General features: G+C 43.7%; 2 protein-coding genes across 3 annotated transcripts; both read left to right on the top strand.

Annotated features, from left to right (window-relative positions):
• The first annotated feature begins 3,435 nt into the window (after positions 1-3,435).
• On the top strand, positions 3,436-4,389 carry LOC112308391 (olfactory receptor-like protein OLF3). The gene has a single exon (XM_024564587.2). The coding sequence runs from the start codon at positions 3,436-3,438 to the stop codon at positions 4,387-4,389; it is 954 nt and encodes a 317-aa protein (XP_024420355.2).
• Positions 4,390-8,431: 4,042 nt separating this feature from the next.
• Positions 8,432-17,253, top strand: LOC112308388 (olfactory receptor-like protein OLF3). 2 transcript variants are annotated; one of them, XM_045198805.2, is made up of 2 exons: positions 8,432-8,499; positions 14,970-17,253. In XM_045198805.2, exon 2 carries the CDS (start codon positions 14,995-14,997, stop codon positions 15,946-15,948), a length of 954 nt encoding a protein of 317 aa, XP_045054740.2. In that variant the 5' UTR covers positions 8,432-8,499; positions 14,970-14,994; the 3' UTR covers positions 15,949-17,253. The 2 variants fall into 2 exon arrangements, with proteins under 2 accessions (XP_045054740.2, XP_024420351.2); XM_024564583.3 differs by lacking the exon at positions 8,432-8,499 and adding an exon at positions 8,801-9,016.
• Positions 17,254-17,823: the final 570 nt, after the last annotated feature.

A 17,823-nucleotide genomic window follows, 5' to 3' on the forward strand; every position in this document is an offset into this window, starting at 1 on the left:
AGCAAGTGCCAGTAAATTACATTTCTGTGGGAATCTGTAAATTGCTTTGGGTAGTATGGACATTTAATGATGTTAGTTCTTTCTACCCATGAGCATGGTATATGTTTTCATTTATTTGCATCTTCGATTTCTTTCCTCAATGTCTTATAATTTTGAGAACAAGTCTTTTACCTCCTTGGTTAAATTTATTTATAGGTATTTTTTGTTTCAATTGTATATGAAATTGTTTTCTTAATTTCTCTGATAGTTCATTATTGGTGTATAAAAATGCAACCAATTTCTGAATATTTATTTTGCATTTTCTGCAACTATTGAATTCATGTATTCGTTCTAGTGGGGTTTTTTTTTTGGCGGAATCTTTAGAATTCTCTCTATAGTGTCATGTCATCTGCAAAAAAATTGACAGTTTTACTTGTTCCTTTCTGATTTGGGTGCCTGTTATTTATTTATTTTTCTTGTTTGATTGCAGTGGCTATAACTTCCAATACTATGTGGAATAAAAGTGGTAAGAGTGGACATTCCAGTCTTGTTTCTGATGTTAAGGAAAACACTTGTAGCTTTTTCCCATTGAGTATAATGTCAGCTGTGGGTTTATCATATGAGGTCTGTCCAGAAAAAGTCAAGCCATTGTTAATATAATGATAATGTTTTGTGAGACATCAATGTAACCTGGCAGCCAAGGAGAGTGGACTGGAATGCACATTGTGAACAATGACGACCTCACTGTACTAGTCAGTGGGGGCGGTAGATGCCGTTGAGTGAGCATGTGTACTGTGTGGCTGTCTCATTCAAAATGACTGAGTGAGTAGAGCAACAAATATGCATCAATTTTGAACTTGAACAATCAATTTTAAGCTTGAACATTCCTCCATGGAAACTATTCAGATGATTCAGAAGGCTTTTAGGGATGATGCAATGAGGGCAGTGCAAATAAAAGTGTGGCACAAATGCTTCAATGATGGTCAAGAATCTGTTGAAACTGAGCCTGCAACAAGCAAAACATTGGAGAATGTTGAATGTGTGCGGGCTGCAATCAGCAAAGATCAATGGCTGACAGTGAGAAAACTAGAAGCTGATTTAGGGATTCCAAAAACTATTGTGTCTGACATTTTGATGCAGGATCTTGACATGAAATGTATTGTGGCAAAATTTGTTCCATGGCTTCTGCATTGATGCATTGATAGTGTGATGTTTGGGAAACACTCATTAAGCTGTTGAAGAAAGCATCGGGACTCTTGGAGAGAAGCCTAGGAGATAAATGTAGAATTGAGAGTGAACTATTTAATACATGGAATTGATAACAATCCCTAGAGTAGCGTTATGTCCTTAAAGGAAAAGCTGTAGAAAGAAAAGTACAACTTCTGAGAGCAGAATCTTAGAAAATGCTCCCAGTAATGGAGCAAAGAATTTAAAATTTAAAATAATTATCCAAGAGTATAGACAAAGAAAATCAAGATGGAAGAGCATCATAGAGTTGAGAGTTTGAAGGAACAAATAGTTAAATTGGTTAAACAATAATTAAAGAACTAAAGTAGAATAAAAGTTTCTGAATTGGATGATTGGAAAGCCACAGCAACCTTCAAGAGTATAATTTCTATAGACTAGTTAAAGTGGAAACCAAGATTCCCACAGTTTACGGGATGAATGCCAGGAGGAAATGAACTCAGCAGGTGGCCACCAATCATTTGACAATTCTGGTTGTAAAAGGAAGAGAGAATTAGAATGCTAATTATGTAACAAAGATTCTCTCCCCAATTTGGGTTTGTATATTTTTTTATAATGAGGGAAGACTATCAATCAGGGTCACAACAGGGTTAGGATGGTAGGAGGGGGATAAATGAAGGAATAAGATATTGAATATGATCAACAGCCTGAAATGAAAGGTCAACCAATTATCATCATTAAGTGATATACACCTGCCCTAAATCAGTCACTAGGAGCATGTTGATTTCTTCAGTGACCCTTTCAGTTGGCCAGTATTATCTATATCTCACAGATTAAAAAATATGAAGCTCAGAGAGGTTAAGTAGCTTGCTCTGGATTTTAGGAAGCAAAAGAGAATAGATTTAAAGCAAGAACAGTTAGGTCCTGAAGGTGAGATGCGACACTGTCACTCGTTTGTAATGAGACAAGGGCTGTAGCAGAGAGATGTGTCAGGTGTGTAAGTGAATCAAGGGCTGGCATGGTCTCCAGGCAGCTTGCACAGGGCACCGGAGGAACAAACGCTGTGACTGCAATCTGTTCCGAGTCTTTTGCATTTACTTGAGCATTATGAACAGAGACGTGTACCTTTCACCTTTGAAATCGCAGCATCTAGCAAAGATGACACTAAGATATGTGCTAAATTCATGGGAAATGAAATGTCTACCTCTGATGCAACAGGAGTGAGCAGATGTGTTTTCTCTTCCTCCTTCTATACGGGAAAGCCTTAGCAGCCGTTTTCACACTATATCTTTCACTGAGATCATAGGCAAGGGCTAGAGTTGTGGAAAAATAACGAGAGCAAGTCAGAACGCGTAAAGGGAATGGTAGAACAATAAAAAGAATGACAGAAAATCATTCCGCGCCTCCCTCTCATGCTAAAGACTGGAAGATGGCAAATTCTCAAGAAGACCCATGCTTCCCTGAATCTTCAAAGCATTGAAACCACCTTTTTAGACTTCTGATCTATTAAAGGGTTTGCTTTCTTTTTGTCGATGTCTGAAGTTGTGGCGGGACACGGGAAGGAAGCACATTTGTTACTCTGTCTCGCCCATGCTGCCCTCGATACCCACACCACTGAAGTCCTATCTGAGGTAACAGTTCATAAAGTACTTTCCTTATAAGCTGTTTAGATTTGAGTTTAAGCAAGTTGTGAAACATTATTCCACTTTGTATGTAAACATTTGAATCTTTAATCCAATCACACATCTAGTAATCATAGGAGGAGAATCCATTGTAAGGTTTTCTAATTCCAGAAGTTTCCATGAGACAGCAGCCTTATTTACAGTATACATCTATCTCTTCCAAATCTTTTGTGTGTGTGTGTGTGAATTGGCATAGCACATATGTGTAGGGTAGTTCTTGAACTTTGAACAATATTTTTCTTCACTGTGTATCACTTTACCTTCCATTGTCAACTACCATCACCTCCTGCCCTGGACACTGAAGTAAGATAGAGTTTCCAAAAATGCACTGCGTTATCTCCAGGATTCAACTGACTCCCTGGGACCACATCATGTTCTCGTGATAGGCAAGCCCCTCTCTCTTATGTAGAATAGATGTAACACATACAGGCAAAAAGCCTTGTGTTGGCCCATAAAAGATCTGAAATCTTTATGTCTTGCAGGTCATATAAAATATGCATTCTTTTAAGAAGTTATTCTTATGGTTCCTTAATTTAAAAGCTTCTGTTCTTTCTGACTCTCTGCAGATTCATAATCTTCACATTCTTAAATGGGAACAGACAACGAGACGTGGGTGAGAGAGTTTATTCTCCTCGGCCTGTCCAGGGACTGGGTCACTCAGGTGTCTCTCTTTGTCCTGTTCATGGTCATGTACCTGGTGACAGTGCTGGGGAACTTCCTCATTGTTCTTCTGATCAGACTGGACAGCCGGCTCCACACGCCCATGTACTTCTTTCTCACCAACCTGTCCCTCATCGACGTGTCTTATGCCACGAGCATCGTCCCCCAGATGCTGGTTCATTTCCTTGCTGAAGAGAAAGTGATCCCGTACGTGAGCTGTGGGGCGCAGTTATTTTTCTCCCTGGGATTGGGTGGGATTGAGTTTGTTCTCCTGGCGATGATGGCCTATGACCGCTACGTGGCTGTGTGTGACCCCCTGCGGTACTTGGTCATCATGCATGGAGGGCTCTGTACTAGGCTGGCCATTGCCTCCTGGGTCAGTGGCTCTGTCAACTCTCTCATGCATACCACCATCACCTTTCAGCTGCCCATGTGCTCAAATAAGGTCATTGATCACATATCCTGTGAACTGCTAGCTGTGGTCAGACTGGCCTGTGTGGATACCTCCTCCAATGAGATCGCAATCATGGTTTCTAGCATTGTTCTGCTGATGTCCCCATTCTGCCTGGTTCTGTTGTCCTACATCAAGATCATTGCCACCATCCTAAACATCAGGTCCACAGAGGGCAGAAAGAAAGCCTTCCACACCTGTGCCTCTCACCTCTCAGTGGTGGTCCTGTGCTATGGCATGGCTATTGTCACTTACATCCAGCCCCGCTCCTGCCCCTCAGTCCTTCAGGAGAAGTTGATCTCTCTCTTTTATGCCATGTTGATGCTCATGCTGAACCCCATGATTTACAGTCTAAGGAATAAGGAGGTGAGGGGGGCCTGGCAGGAACTCTTAGGGCAATTATCTGGACTAATGTCGAAACTGGCAACTTGAAGAATCATGAGCATCATTTAGAGAGAAGAGCTTTGTGTGCTCTCCCACTTAACTCAGGTAGGACAGGCATCAACTGCATCGCCCTGGCAACCAGGAGGCAGGTGATGAGAAGTGTACTGATGATGTGGGTAGGAGGCTGAGCGGTTGGGTTGGGCTGATGTGGGGTATTTTTAGGTCCTGGGAGCATGTTTAGTGGAGCCAAGCACTGCTGAAACAGGACTTCCCTCACTGAATTTCCCTTCACGTGGCCTGAGAGTAATTTTTTAAAAAAACATTTGCTGTTTTGATTCGTCACATTGTTTGTAATCATGGACCTCGTCATGGATCTTAATTTGGGCCTCCGGTTCCTATTCATCCACATTTTGCACACAGTTATTGTGTTTCCCTTGGGAACGTATCACTTTCACATTTCACTTTTTTAAATGTGTGGTATGTGTAAGCACATCCAATAATTGTGTGTCAGTCTTCTGAGGAGAGTGTTGCCATCAAGGCTGATTAAATGCTTGTGATTAAATGCTTCTGTGCTGGACCAACATCATGGGGACATAACGTGTGTGTGTGAGTGTGGGTGAAAACACAGGAGAGATTTCCACAGAAGGTGTAGTTTTACACCGACAGGAAGCTAAGTAAAGGTTGTTAGTACACGCGGCTATGACTGGCCAAGGGAAAGCTGTCTCAGGCACTGCTTGAGTACTCAAATCGTTTGAAAGGAATTTTACTGCATGTGTAAGTGCACCGATTAAACATTTAAGCTGTTCAATTCTGAAATATCTATTAACCCTTTTTCCTAGACTTTAGAAACAACATAAACACACAAAATATGAGGTAATGCATACATATAGTTATCTAAGGAGGGAAAGATTCCTGAGGAAAGGCCATGAAGATAAGACAATCTTCACATGAGTTGGGGATCAGGATGGTTCCGTCACCTGTGTAGACAGCACCCTGTTGTCTGCCCAGGGAGCCTGCCCCCCACTCTCCTCCGCACACAGCACTGGCCCTACTCCATCCTGTACATGTCTGAGCTGGAACAGCCAGAGAGTGACGGCCCCTCTGAGAGAAAGCCTGAGTTAAACAAGGTAAAGGAGGGGGGAGGAATAGCTGCACAAGGGAAAGGAAGGAGAAGCAGGAGAAAGAGTGTGCCAGCCATCTGCTCCCTCTTTTGAAGAAGCCTCAAAGCCCTTTCTTCCCGTCGTCTCTTGTTTGAGTTGGTTGGTGTGCAGCTCTTCCATTTGGCGACTCATTATCACAGACTCTCAGCGTGCAAGTGGTGTTGAAGGCTCATTTAATGTGGAGCCCTTTTAGTATTTTAATTTTACCTTAAAATAATTGATTCCTAAAGTCTGCCATAAAGGCAAGCATCCCAAAGAAGGCAAGGAATTCTAGTGCCGCATTAGCTTATTTCTCGTGGTGTCAATTGGGGGAGTGTTATAAGAGAGTCTCCCATGTGCCTGTAGCAATGAGTGGTTCCTGAGACAGAAGAGTCAATATGACAGTTTTCCCAATGACAGGACTGCAAGTGGAATGAGAGACCATGAAGCAGTTAAAATGCAGACTTGTGTCATAGAGAGAGAGAGAGTGAGCCTTTGGGGGTGATCACAGAAGTCTTCCTGTATGAAAGGACAAGAAGAGGTCCAGCTCGAGACCAGGAAAAGGAGAACAAGTGACTCAGATGACAAGGGAGCCTGAGCAAAGGCTGACCTGTGAAGGGTGCTGAGCTGGGAGAGAGTGTGCGAGTTCAGTAATGCCCTGAAGTTGCCCTTGCCGGGCAGAGGAGATGAAGTAGTAGGGATGAAGCAGGCAGCTAAAGAATGGGCCCATCTTATCATGCACCAGATGCCAAAATATCACCTTTAATAGCAACAGGGAACGAGTAACAATTTTTAAGCCAGAGTAGGGCATGACAAAACTCACATTTTTTAACTGCAAGTGAATCAGAGCAAGAAACACTGGAACCAACCAGACCACCTAGGAGGCTGCACCATGGTGCCTCATGAGTCATCAGAGGAATCAGAACTGAAGAAGTAGCAATGGGGAAAGAGAAGTCATGTGAAGTCCTGTGATTTAACAGAGATTTCAGAAGGACACTTCACCTTCTCCCGGAATGGAATTCCTCTATGGACCTCATATCTCCTCTAAAATGTCATGATTTTGTAACTTGTGGAGTAAACCATAAAACTTGCCATCATGAACACGCCCTATATGAAATGTGGAGAAAGGGACGAAAGAAGAAAATGGGTGGAAAATGCAAATACACACCTCAAGGAAGAAGATATGCGTTCGTGCTGGATCCTCATTTCTTCCAGTGGTTAAAATGCTTGTGACTCTTCTCCACCGTTCATTGCAGAATCCCTCTGCCTTCACATGGCTTCCACTCCATGGCTTACCGCCCCTCCCCCACCTCAAGGTCAGCAGCACAGGAAGTCTCTCGCTGAATCTGATCCTCCACTGCCAGGTTCACATCTGTTTCTTCTGACACTGGGCTTCTCGCACTGCTCTGATGTATTGGGACCCCTAAGATTGTCTAGGACAGTCTCCCTTTTTAAAAAATCCATAAGTTGAATACACGTGCAAGTTACTTTCAACATATCAGGCAGCATATTCACAGGTTCTCAACATCTCTTGGGGGTCCTTCTTTAGCTTACCACAGGACCCAGTCAAATTGGCCAGTTAGTTTTTCCATATGACTCTAGTAAACTTCAACACCTTCCTCCCTTTCTCATATTTTTACATTTACTGCTTTATAAGGGGAATTATATTTCCAAGAAGCTCCGAAGAACTTCCATTAACATTCCTTGTGATGTAGGTGTGCTGGAAACATACTCATTCCGTTTGCGTTGGTCTGAAAATGCCTTTATTTCCCTTGCATTCTCAAAAGGTACTTTCTGTACATGGAGAATTCTTTGTGGACAGTTGTTCTGCCCTCAAGGCTGTAAAGATGTCACTCCATTGCCATCTGGCTTGCAGTTTCTGAGAAGAATTCTGCCGTGCTTTAGACCTTTGTTCTTTTGTATGTGGAGTCTTTTTATCTCAGGCTGCCTTCAAGATTTTTTCTTCATTTTTGGCTTTTAGACAGAGAATGTGATGGGTCTAGGCTTTTCCTTTTTTAAAATACTTTTTGGCTAACTTTATTTATTTTGTGCTTTAATTTCTTTCACTATTTTTTCAGCCATCATCTCTTCCAATATTTCTTGAACTCCTTTTTTCTCCATTTTCCTTTTGTGATTTTTCAATTTTGTGTATGTTAGATGCTTTAATATTGTCCCACAGTGCTGGGAGACTCTCCTCTCTTTTTATCTTTATTGTTTTTTCCCTGTATGATGTAGTTTAATTAATTTTTATTGACTTATCTTTATCCTCACAGGTTGATTTTTGTTCCTTGGCTCTTTTGAGTCAACTCATACATAAGGGATCTTTATTTCTTTAATTGTGTTCTTCATATTCTAGCATTTCCATTTAATCCATTAATATAGTTTTCAATTCTCTATTGAAATTCCTCAATGATGATGTGGTCCACATTTTCCTTAAACTTATTTATGAGAGTTAAATTAACCCTCTGTGTGGTAGTTCCTGTACCCAAGTATATGTGACTTTGCATCTGTTAATTTCTTTGCTCAGTGACATAGCAATTTTTCTTGCTCTTCCTTTGAAATTCAATTTGGATTGAACACAGGATATTTTGTGTGTCAAATAACAGACTCTAGGGTAAACAGTATTGTGCTTTGCAGTGGGTATATCTCTTCTGTTTATTCTGTAGCTCAGAGTGTGTGGGGGGTGTGAATTATGCAGCCATGGTTTGGGCTGGGTTTGAGCTTTGTTGTGGCTGTGGTTATCCTCAGTGCACCAACCAATTCCATTTCCTCTAGCATCACCCGCGTGGGGTGATCAGTCGGGGGAGGGTTTTCCCAACATCACTGTTCCTCCCTTAGTTTCCAGCTCCCCCTGTGGGACTGCATGTGAGAGAGTGTGTCTTCCCACATGCCGCCTCTCTGCCAGGGCTAACTGCTGTTCCTTGTTCCTCAGGTCCTGCTCGGTGGATGGTGAGGGCTTGTTCTGTGTTGTCCTGCTTCTGTCTCAGTCTTAGGCAGACCCTTTCTCCATGTGTCTCAGGTAGGGTTGGGGCTTTGTGATCTTGGTGTTCCACAGTGTGAGCAGATGCATCATGGTCTCAGCAGAGTGGTCTCCTGCCCAGCGGAAATCCCAGGGCTGGAGTGCGTGTGTCTGTGTGTGTGTGTTTTCCATTCTCTTCCTCAGCACTGAGTCCTCATCTGTCTCTGAGGGAAACAGCGTTTGCTGTCCTTCCCCAGTGGCTTCAGGCTCTTGTTCCATAAGGGAGGCGGGCTTGGTGGTGGGAGCATGCCTGCTCCTCACTGCAGAGGCTGGGACTGCTCTTGCTAGACCTGCGCCATGGAGGAGGCTGGGTCTGGCTGTCCACCCTTCACCATCCTTCTGACGACTGTGCCAAGCCTGTCAAGAAATCTTGAGAAGTGATGGGGACTTTTCCTTTTGCTGTAGCTCTCGGCCATTCAATACTTACAGTATTCCACACTCGAACCTCAGCCCTATGTTAGAGCCATTCTCAGTGACTGGTTAGGATGCCCTATTTTCCTCCCGGACTCTGGTCCAGGTAAGTAAGAGCTCACATCATATCTCTCTCTGGATGTACCTGTCTTTCCTGAGATTACACACTATTTGGTTGCCCTGCAGTCTCATCTTACTGGGGATTTCAAGAATAATTATGATTTTGTAGATTATCAACCTTACTTTGTTTCAGGGTGGAACAATGCCCTTTTCAGCTTTCTACCACCTCAGTGGAAGCTAGAATAGGGTCAATCACTTCTTTTTTCCCTTTAAGTAGACTCTAACTTTTAGAGTGATTTTAGATTTATATAGCAAAAATAAGCAAGAGGGCAGGTACTTTGTCCATGTCACACCCTTCCCACTGTTAACACCCTGCACCAGACTGGTATATTTTCAATTACTTTTAAAGGTCTGCTTTAACAGATAAATTAATTATAAATGGGGGATGTGAATTTTACAGGTAAAGAAAATATAGCAATGGCAAATAATGATTTCTAAGCAAATAAATTTTAAGTACAACAAACCATTTATCTGGAGGCAGTGTACCCAAACTGTATGCATGGAGTTTGGAGCAAATAATTCTTTATATTCCTGTTCTTGCAAACCCAGGTTGCACATTGAGAGTATGTATTAGCATGTCTGTCACAAAGCCTTCTTGAAGGAACATGGAACTTTCAGGTGGACACCAATGGGATGACTCCTGGGCAGAAGAGAGAGTATTTCCTGTTTGGGGAGCAGCAGGGATTATAGGACGGGTGGGGCTCACATGGGGCAGGGGGTGGGGAAAGACTGAAATTGTGGGTGACTTTGAAACTCTTCACTCTGAGTTTGTGGAGGTTGGGCAGTAAAGCTGTTGGACTTCAGAGCAGGTCTTTGGCAGTGGGTCACGGTACAATAGGGGGTGGTGATGCAAGATTAACAGGACAGTGTTCCACAGAGTGAATTGTTGTAGTAGATTTCAAATTTCATTCTATCAGATACACCTGAAAGTCTCCCAAGACTTGGCTGTTGTTTTCGGAACTGAAGTAGTACCAGGACACATGCACGCAGATGTCCACCACACTTGCAGGGCTCACGGCAGCCCTTTGCACAGATCTCAGAGGATGAAAACAACTCGACTCCAGAAAGAGAGGTGAGGGCACCTTGGAGCTGAGGAGGATAATTGCTTTTTCACCAGCTTTGGAGGCACACCTGGTCCCTGCTCACTAGAATAAAGGCCTGAGGGTAAATGTCCAGATTGGCGTAGAGGAGGATATTCTAAAACCCCAGAAAAATGACTTCTGTGATTTTATTTAGAATGACCTTAGGCTTCAGTGGATTTTCGTAGGCTGAGGAGGATGGAGAATAGCTTATCAAGGGAGAAGGGGGCAGCATAAGAGAATTGGGCCTGGTGACAGCAATTAACACTGATGCAGAGAGCTCTGGGGGATCTGTCAGCCCCCATGGCTAATTCAGCCTCCGCTCCACCTCATTAGGGCTGTGTCTGAGCCAACTGCGGGGCCCCTGTGAACTTGCTCCCAGCAGTGGCCTTCACCGTGTCAGCTAGTCTGACCGGTGAGTTCTCAGCCCAGGAGTCCAGGAGCCTGGGAGATGTCATGTCCTCTCCATGGTGTCACTTCGCTGGAAGGCAGCAGTCTTTAGAAACCATCATAAACCTAGACTGAAGTATATATCTCCTTGTTATTTTTCTGCTGCCACTATTCAATATTTGAGAGTTCTAATAGGGGTATCAACAGAGGGTGGGTTCATCTGATCTTTAGGGAGTTTGGATCAGAGATAGGAAGCACGGATGTTGAAATCTTCTCACTCTAAATAGTATGGTCAATGTAGTCTACTTATTCTGCTTTCCTGAAATGACAGGCTTAGGCATGTTTATGTTCTAAGGGTTCCCTCCTCTGAACTTTAGTGCTGGCAGAGAGAAAGAGGAAGGGTGAAATGAAGGGAGGTGAGGAACAGGATGATTTAGTGTTCAGATACGGGAGATTCCATAGATGAGTTCTACATGTAATTTGGGTGAGATGCTAAGGGGCAAGCCCAGATCTGTGAAATGATACTTAGAGATTAATATTCATGAACCTGTAGGAGACTATTACATTTCAAAAAGGAAAAATTGTCAATCCCTCTTATCTCAATTATCTCCCTGAAGGTATGTATGCAAAGTGCTTGGAATTTTCCTTTCAGTATTAGAAAATGGATTGCTCAAAGTCAGACACTCAGAATGGGAACTGGGACTAGAGCTGAGGTCTCCTGACACTCATTTCTGGGTTGGTTCCTCTAGCATCCACTGTAGGTGGAGGCATGGCAGTCTGAGTGAATTGCCCTAGTCTCACCTGTGTGGACGAGGCATAAAAAGGTGAGCATTTACAACATGAAGTCCTAGTGAAACATATCAAATTGCTGATTATGTGAAAAGACAGGCAAGCAAATCCAGAGAGCAAACAGAAAACTAGGTGTTTTCTGAGGATACAAAACTGTTTTTGGGAAATCGCCCAGTGAAGTGGTCCTTGGTTTTCTGTCCCAGGCATTAGGACGATGCAGATATTCCTGGCCACGCTGGAGGCATTTGGTGTACACAACATCCGTGTATTCAGCCGGAGGTCAGAAGACTCCTCCTTTAATTGAAAGCTACATATTTATTGCCAACTCAACTCTGTAAAGGTTGGTTCTGGTTTATTTGACCAGCAGGACAGAAACACCTTTAGGTTGTGGGAGTTACTTTTTGTGCCCTGAGTCTGCGTTCAGGACTTCTGTGTGTCTCTGCTGAGATTGCAGAGGACTCCTATGGGAAGAGCAAATACAATTAAGACTCAATGGAGTGTTATAAAAGGTGATACACAAACAGACTTTCAGCTTAGAGCTTCATCTCTGTAATGAATAGGAGATAATATGGGCAGTGGTCCCAGATGGGACTTTCAAAGCTGGTCCAAAGTTTTGTCCATCCGTGCACCCTTTGAATCAGCATAAGCAGTGGAAAGGATTATTATTCTGAAATACAACAGAACTCTGGAAGTTGAGATGCTGGGGAATCTTTCTATAACATGTACACTTCCTGAGTCTTTTCAAATTAATACTTCTTTCTTTGTAATATAGGAGGAGGGGGAGAAGATAATGTATTGAAGCAGCCAGCCAATAGAAGTAAAGATTTTTTGGTTTTAAAATATAAGACACTAACCAGGGTAAGAAAATAGAACATGGTAATGAATGTTACAAATGGAAAATGCACCCATGTGTTAATCCCTGAACACCTCCATCCTTGCAAAGTTTAATTGAATATTTTGGAGTGTTGTTCCACAGAGTGGCAATGGAATCTAAATTGATTAAAAACCGATTAAATATGTGAGCAGCAGGATTTGAAGGTATCTCCAGAGAACCACAAGTGATGACCCTGTCTGTGTGGCACCAACGTGTGAGAAGTTCTGTCAGTGTTTGTTCGATTTCATCTGTGGGTCAGGGTGCTCATCTCTCTAGATGAGCAGTAGCTCATCGTTCTCCAAGGCCTCACCAGTACTGCGGGAGCAGGAGTGTGGGTAGGGTGTGGGGAAAGCTAACAGGGTGCCTTATGTTGAGAAGCCATATTGTCACTTGGGGCTACTGATGCCCTTTCCTCTCAGGCAAACTGCAGAGCTGCAGGGAGCCAGGCATGGAAGGGGCCCCTTCCAGGAGATCAACTGCCCATTGTAATGGACCAGTTGGGACATGCCCCATTGCCATACCTCCAAAATACCAGATATTTACAAATTTTACCAAAATCACCACCTGAGAATTCACCATGAGAAATATATTTAACTTGACTTAAACAAAGAACAAGAGTTATTTCTGAAGGCCTTGCTTCAGGTCCTAGGAAGCCAAAGAGATTGGATGCAAAGCAGAGAGACTTCAGCTCTGAAGCTCACACTGGCACTAAGATGAGGCAGTGCCACTCCCTGGGAGTGTGGCCAAGGCTGTCATGGGGTGATGTGCGGATGGGTAAAAAGGACATGGGACATCATCAGCTGCCATGTTCTACAGGCAAGTCACACATGAAATGGGAACAAATGATGTAATGGTCTGTTTTGTGCCCTTTCTTCTTTGGATGGGTCAGGGGTTTGGGCACAGGGAAGTATAATATTCACCACAAAACAGGAACATCTACCAAAGATGGGACTCTAGAGTCATTTGCCAAACTCATAGAAAAATACAAAGTAATGTTGAATGTAAATTATAATTGAAAAATGAAAAATAACTTACTTCAAAGTTAAAAGAAATGTCTACTTTCTGCTGCAGATCTGATGTGTGTGTATGTGTATATATATATATATATATATATATATATATATATATATATATATATATATAAGGATAGCTATCATATATTTAAAATTAAGTATTTTCTTGAGGCTTTAGAGTCAAATTTGAGTGTCATCTTTGGGTCAAGTGGATGTTTTGTCTTTCTGCCCGGGACTGAAGGAAAGCTAAGTGAAGGGTGGGGTAAGGATCTTGTGTAGAGATATACAGGAGGGACAGTTGAAAGGGGAAGTCAGGTTTGGGGGAGGAAATTGGGGAAGAAATTTAAAAAAATGTGTGTGTCCGAACCATGAAAGAAGAGATGGCCATTTCTCGAACTCCTTGTGTGTGTGTGTGTGTGTGTGTGTGTGTGTGTGTGTGTGTGGTTTTTGTCCTTTGTGAGATAGGAGTTTTGAAGTGTAGGCAATCTTCTCCTTTCTGCTCAGAGACCCCAGCCTGGGTCTGGAATTGTGCAGACAGCTCAGCTTCTGCTCTCCAGCCCTCTTGCTGCCATTTTCTCCTCCTTCCCCTCAATGTGTATCCTGTAAGAAAAGGAATGTTCCTGATAGGTAGGCCTGGAGAAAGAATAAGAATAAATCAGTCCTAAAAAATTAAAAAATCTGAACAGTTTCTGTTTAATGTTCCAAATTGATATGATAGAGTTTTATTAGAAAAGCACTTGCAGGACACAGGAAAAGGAGCGAAACTTCATTCCCGTGTACATGCCGTGAATTCCTGCACCCGCCCCTGCTGCAGGCAATGAAGAGAAGCCCTCCAAGACCTGCTGTCCTTCCTGTCCTGTAAACAGAAAGCCAGGTGCTCATACTCTCAGTCTTTATTCTGAGCCTGTATAGAAAGGGTAAATTCCTAACACCCGCCAGCCAGAAAGAGACAAATAAAAGAACAAGATACAATGATAATCCCCTACCACGTTGTATGTCACTGAATCTGAAGAGAGAGAAGGTCATCATTGAAACGACAATGGTCCCTCGGTCCCAAAGTGACCCAACTTTCCTAAGCTCTCAGTTCTATTAAAGAGTTTCGAGGTCTGGATTTGGGGAGGGATTGCATGGGAAAATCACTTTTGCTACTGTATCCACCCTGACGCAGAGGTCGTGTTTCTGCTAATATTCGTCCTGCTGTTGTCCTGCTACCAGTATAGTTCACAAAATACTCTCTCTGACCTTATGTACAGTGGAGCTTAAATATACTTGCAAGTTGTAAAATATTATCCTGTTTCATAGGTAAAAGTTTGTCACTGAACTAGAATCACTTGGCAGCTGAATAAAGTCAGGTTTCGACTATGTTCTCTGATTCCAGACCTTTTCACAAGCTCGGCCTCTTCCCAATCTTTCCTTCTGTAATGGATTTCTCCATTAAGGCAGATTTATACCTTTCCAACAAGGTTTTTCTTCATTGTTTATCATTTTAGCTACCATTGTTGTGTACCAGGCTCTGGGCACCTGAAACCTGAGGTAAGCTGGTGAAGAGGGGGAGCTCCTGAAGCTTCACTGTGTGGTCTCCAGGCTGAGCTGGTCTCCCAGAGGCCACGTCATGTCCTTGTCTAGGTGCTGGCCTGTCTCTGATGCGTATCTTGAGACAGCCTGTGCTGATGGCCCACATGTAATCTCACACATGTGGCTGCGGCTGGCCAGTGGTGTACAGTAGGTACTCATAGAAAGTTGTTCTTACTGTTCTCTGATTCAGCAGCTTCTGTTCTTTCTGACTCTCTGCAGATTTTCATAATCATCACGTTCTTAAATGGGAACAGACAACGAGACGTGGGTGAGAGAGTTTATTCTCCTCGGCCTGTCCAGGGACTGGGACACTCAGGTGTCTCTCTTTGTCCTGTTCATGGTCATGTACCTGGTGACAGTGCTGGGGAACTTCCTCATTGTTCTTCTGATCAGACTGGACAGCCGGCTCCACACGCCCATGTACTTCTTTCTCACCAACCTGTCCCTCGTCGACGTGTCTTATGCCACAAGCATCGTCCCCCAGATGCTGGTTCATTTCCTAGCTGAAGAGAAAGTGATCCCGTACGTGAGCTGTGGGGCGCAGTTATTTTTCTCCCTGGGATTGGGTGGGATTGAGTTTGTTCTCCTGGCGGTGATGGCCTATGACCGCTACGTGGCTGTGTGTGACCCCCTGCGGTACTTGGTCATCATGCATGGAGGGCTCTGTACTAGGCTGGCCATGGCCTCCTGGGTCAGTGGCTCTGTCAACTCTCTCATGCAGACTGTCATCACCTTTCAGCTGCCCATGTGCTCAAATAAGGTCATTGATCACATATCCTGTGAACTGCTAGCTGTGGTCAGACTGGCCTGTGTGGACACCTCCTCCAATGAGATTGCAATCATGGTTTCTAGCGTTGTCCTGCTGATGTCCCCATTCTGCCTGGTTCTGTTGTCCTACATCAAGATCATTGCCACCATCCTAAAGATCAGATCCACAGAAGGCAGAAAGAAAGCCTTCCACACCTGTGCCTCTCACCTCTCAGTGGTGGTCCTGTGCTATGGCGTGACCATTTTCACTTACATCCAGCCCCGCTCTGGCCCCTCAGTCCTTCAGGAGAAGCTGATCTCTCTCTTTTATGCCGTTTTTACACCCATGCTGAACCCCATGATTTACAGTCTAAGGAATAAGGAGGTGAAGGGGGCCTGGCAGAAACTCTTGGGACAATTATCTGGACTAATGGCAAAAATGGCAACTTGATGAATCATGAGCATCATTTAGAGAGAAGATCTTTGTGTGCTCTCCCACTTAACTTGAGAATGACAGGCATCAACAGCATCACCATGGCAACCAGGAGGCAGAGGATGAGAAGTGAACTGATGATGTGGGTAGGAGGCTGAGTGGTTGGGTTGGGGTGTGAATGTAGAAATACGTTAATGTCCCAGCAGCATGTCCAGTGGAGGTAAGCTTGCTGACCTAGAACTTCACAATCACTCAGTCTCCTTTCCTGACAATAATTGAAAAACATATTAGCATTTGCTGTTTTGATTTGTCATGCTGTTTGCAATCATGGACCTATCATGGATCTTCATTTGGACCTCTGGTGCTTCTTCCTGCACATGTTGTCTGAGGTTATTGTGTTCCCTTTGGGAGCAAAGCACTTCACGTTTTACTCATGTAAAAACATGCGTGGTACATGTAAGCACATCCAGTGAATGTGGGAGTCACTGTTCTGAGGAGGGCGTTGCCATCAAGGCTGACTGAACGCCTCTGTGCTGGACCTAGCTCATGTGGACGTAACGTGTGTGTCTGAGTGTGATGGAAACACAGGAGAAGCTTCCACAGAAGGTCTAGTTTTACACCGACAGGAAGCTAAGTGAAAGTGGTTAGTACACGCGGCTATGACTGGCCAAGGGAAAGGGGTTGCAGGCACTGCTTTAGTAATCCAACTGTTTGAAAGGAATTTTACTGCACACATTAGTGTACCATTTAAACATTTAAGCTGTTCAACTCTAATATCTGTTAATTCTCTTTCCTAGAGTTTAGAATCCAAATAGCACACAAAATATGAGATAATGCATATGCGGAAAATCACATGTTACCTAAGGAAGAAAAGATGCCTGACGCAAAGGCCGTGAAGATAAGACAATCTTCACATGGGTTGGGGATCATGATGGTTCCATCACCTGTGCGGACAGCACCCTCTTGCCTGTCCATGGAGCCCTCCCCCACCATCCCCACTCTCCTCCACACACAGCACAGGGCCTACTCCATCCTGTACATGTCTGAGCTGGAACAGTCAGGGAGTGACGGCCCCTCTGAGAGAAAGCCTGAGTTAAACAAGGTAAAGGAGGGGGGAGGAATAGCTGCACAAGGGAAAGTAAGGAGAAGCAGGACAAAGAGTGTGCCGGCCATCTGCTCCTGCCCTTAATGAAGTCTCAAAGCCCTTTCTTCCCATCATCTCTTCTTGAGGTTGGTTGGTGTGCAGCTCTTCCATTTGGGGACGCATTATCACAGACTCAGCGTGCAAAGCAGTGTTGATATTTCCTATAAACCAGAGCTCTTTTGACACTTTAATTCTACCTAAAATAATCTATCTGGAATTTTACAGTCTAGGCAGATATCCTAATAAATGTCAATGCTAGTGGGCTGTATTTCTGTTGATGTTAATTGAGAAACATTAATGGAGTGTCTGCTGTATATCAGTGACATCAAGTGGTTCTTGAAACACAGCATGATACAATGCTGACAAAGATACGGTCACATTGCAGGATGACAATGAAGAAGTTAAATGCAGTGTTGTGTCACAGAGAGAGTGAGCCTTTGGGGGTGATTGCAGAAGACTTGTGGTATGAAAGGACCAGAAGAGGTCCAGGTGGAGACCAGGAAAGGTGAGAACAGGTGATGCAGTTAACCTGAGCAAAGGCTGACCTGTGAAAGGTGCTGAGCTGGGAGAGAGTGTGCAAGTTCAGTGATGCCCTGAAGTTGCTCTTGCCAGGCAGAGGAGATGGAGGGAGTAGTGGGGATGAAGCTGGTGGTAGACAGGGGCCATGCCTTGGAGATCATTGAATGACCTTCAAGATTATTTTGAACTTGATCCTGACAGCATTGGGAGCCAATAAAGATTTTTTGGGT

Source organism: Desmodus rotundus, chromosome 6 (genome assembly GCF_022682495.2).
Source record: "Desmodus rotundus isolate HL8 chromosome 6, HLdesRot8A.1, whole genome shotgun sequence".
Classification (NCBI taxonomy): Eukaryota; Metazoa; Chordata; class Mammalia; order Chiroptera; family Phyllostomidae; genus Desmodus; species Desmodus rotundus.

Coding starts and splice junctions, on each gene's coding strand:
- LOC112308391 (XM_024564587.2), top strand. CDS start 3,436: ATGGGAACAGACAACGAGACGTGGGTGAGAGAGTTTATTCTCCTCGGC.
- LOC112308388 (XM_045198805.2), top strand. CDS start 14,995: ATGGGAACAGACAACGAGACGTGGGTGAGAGAGTTTATTCTCCTCGGC.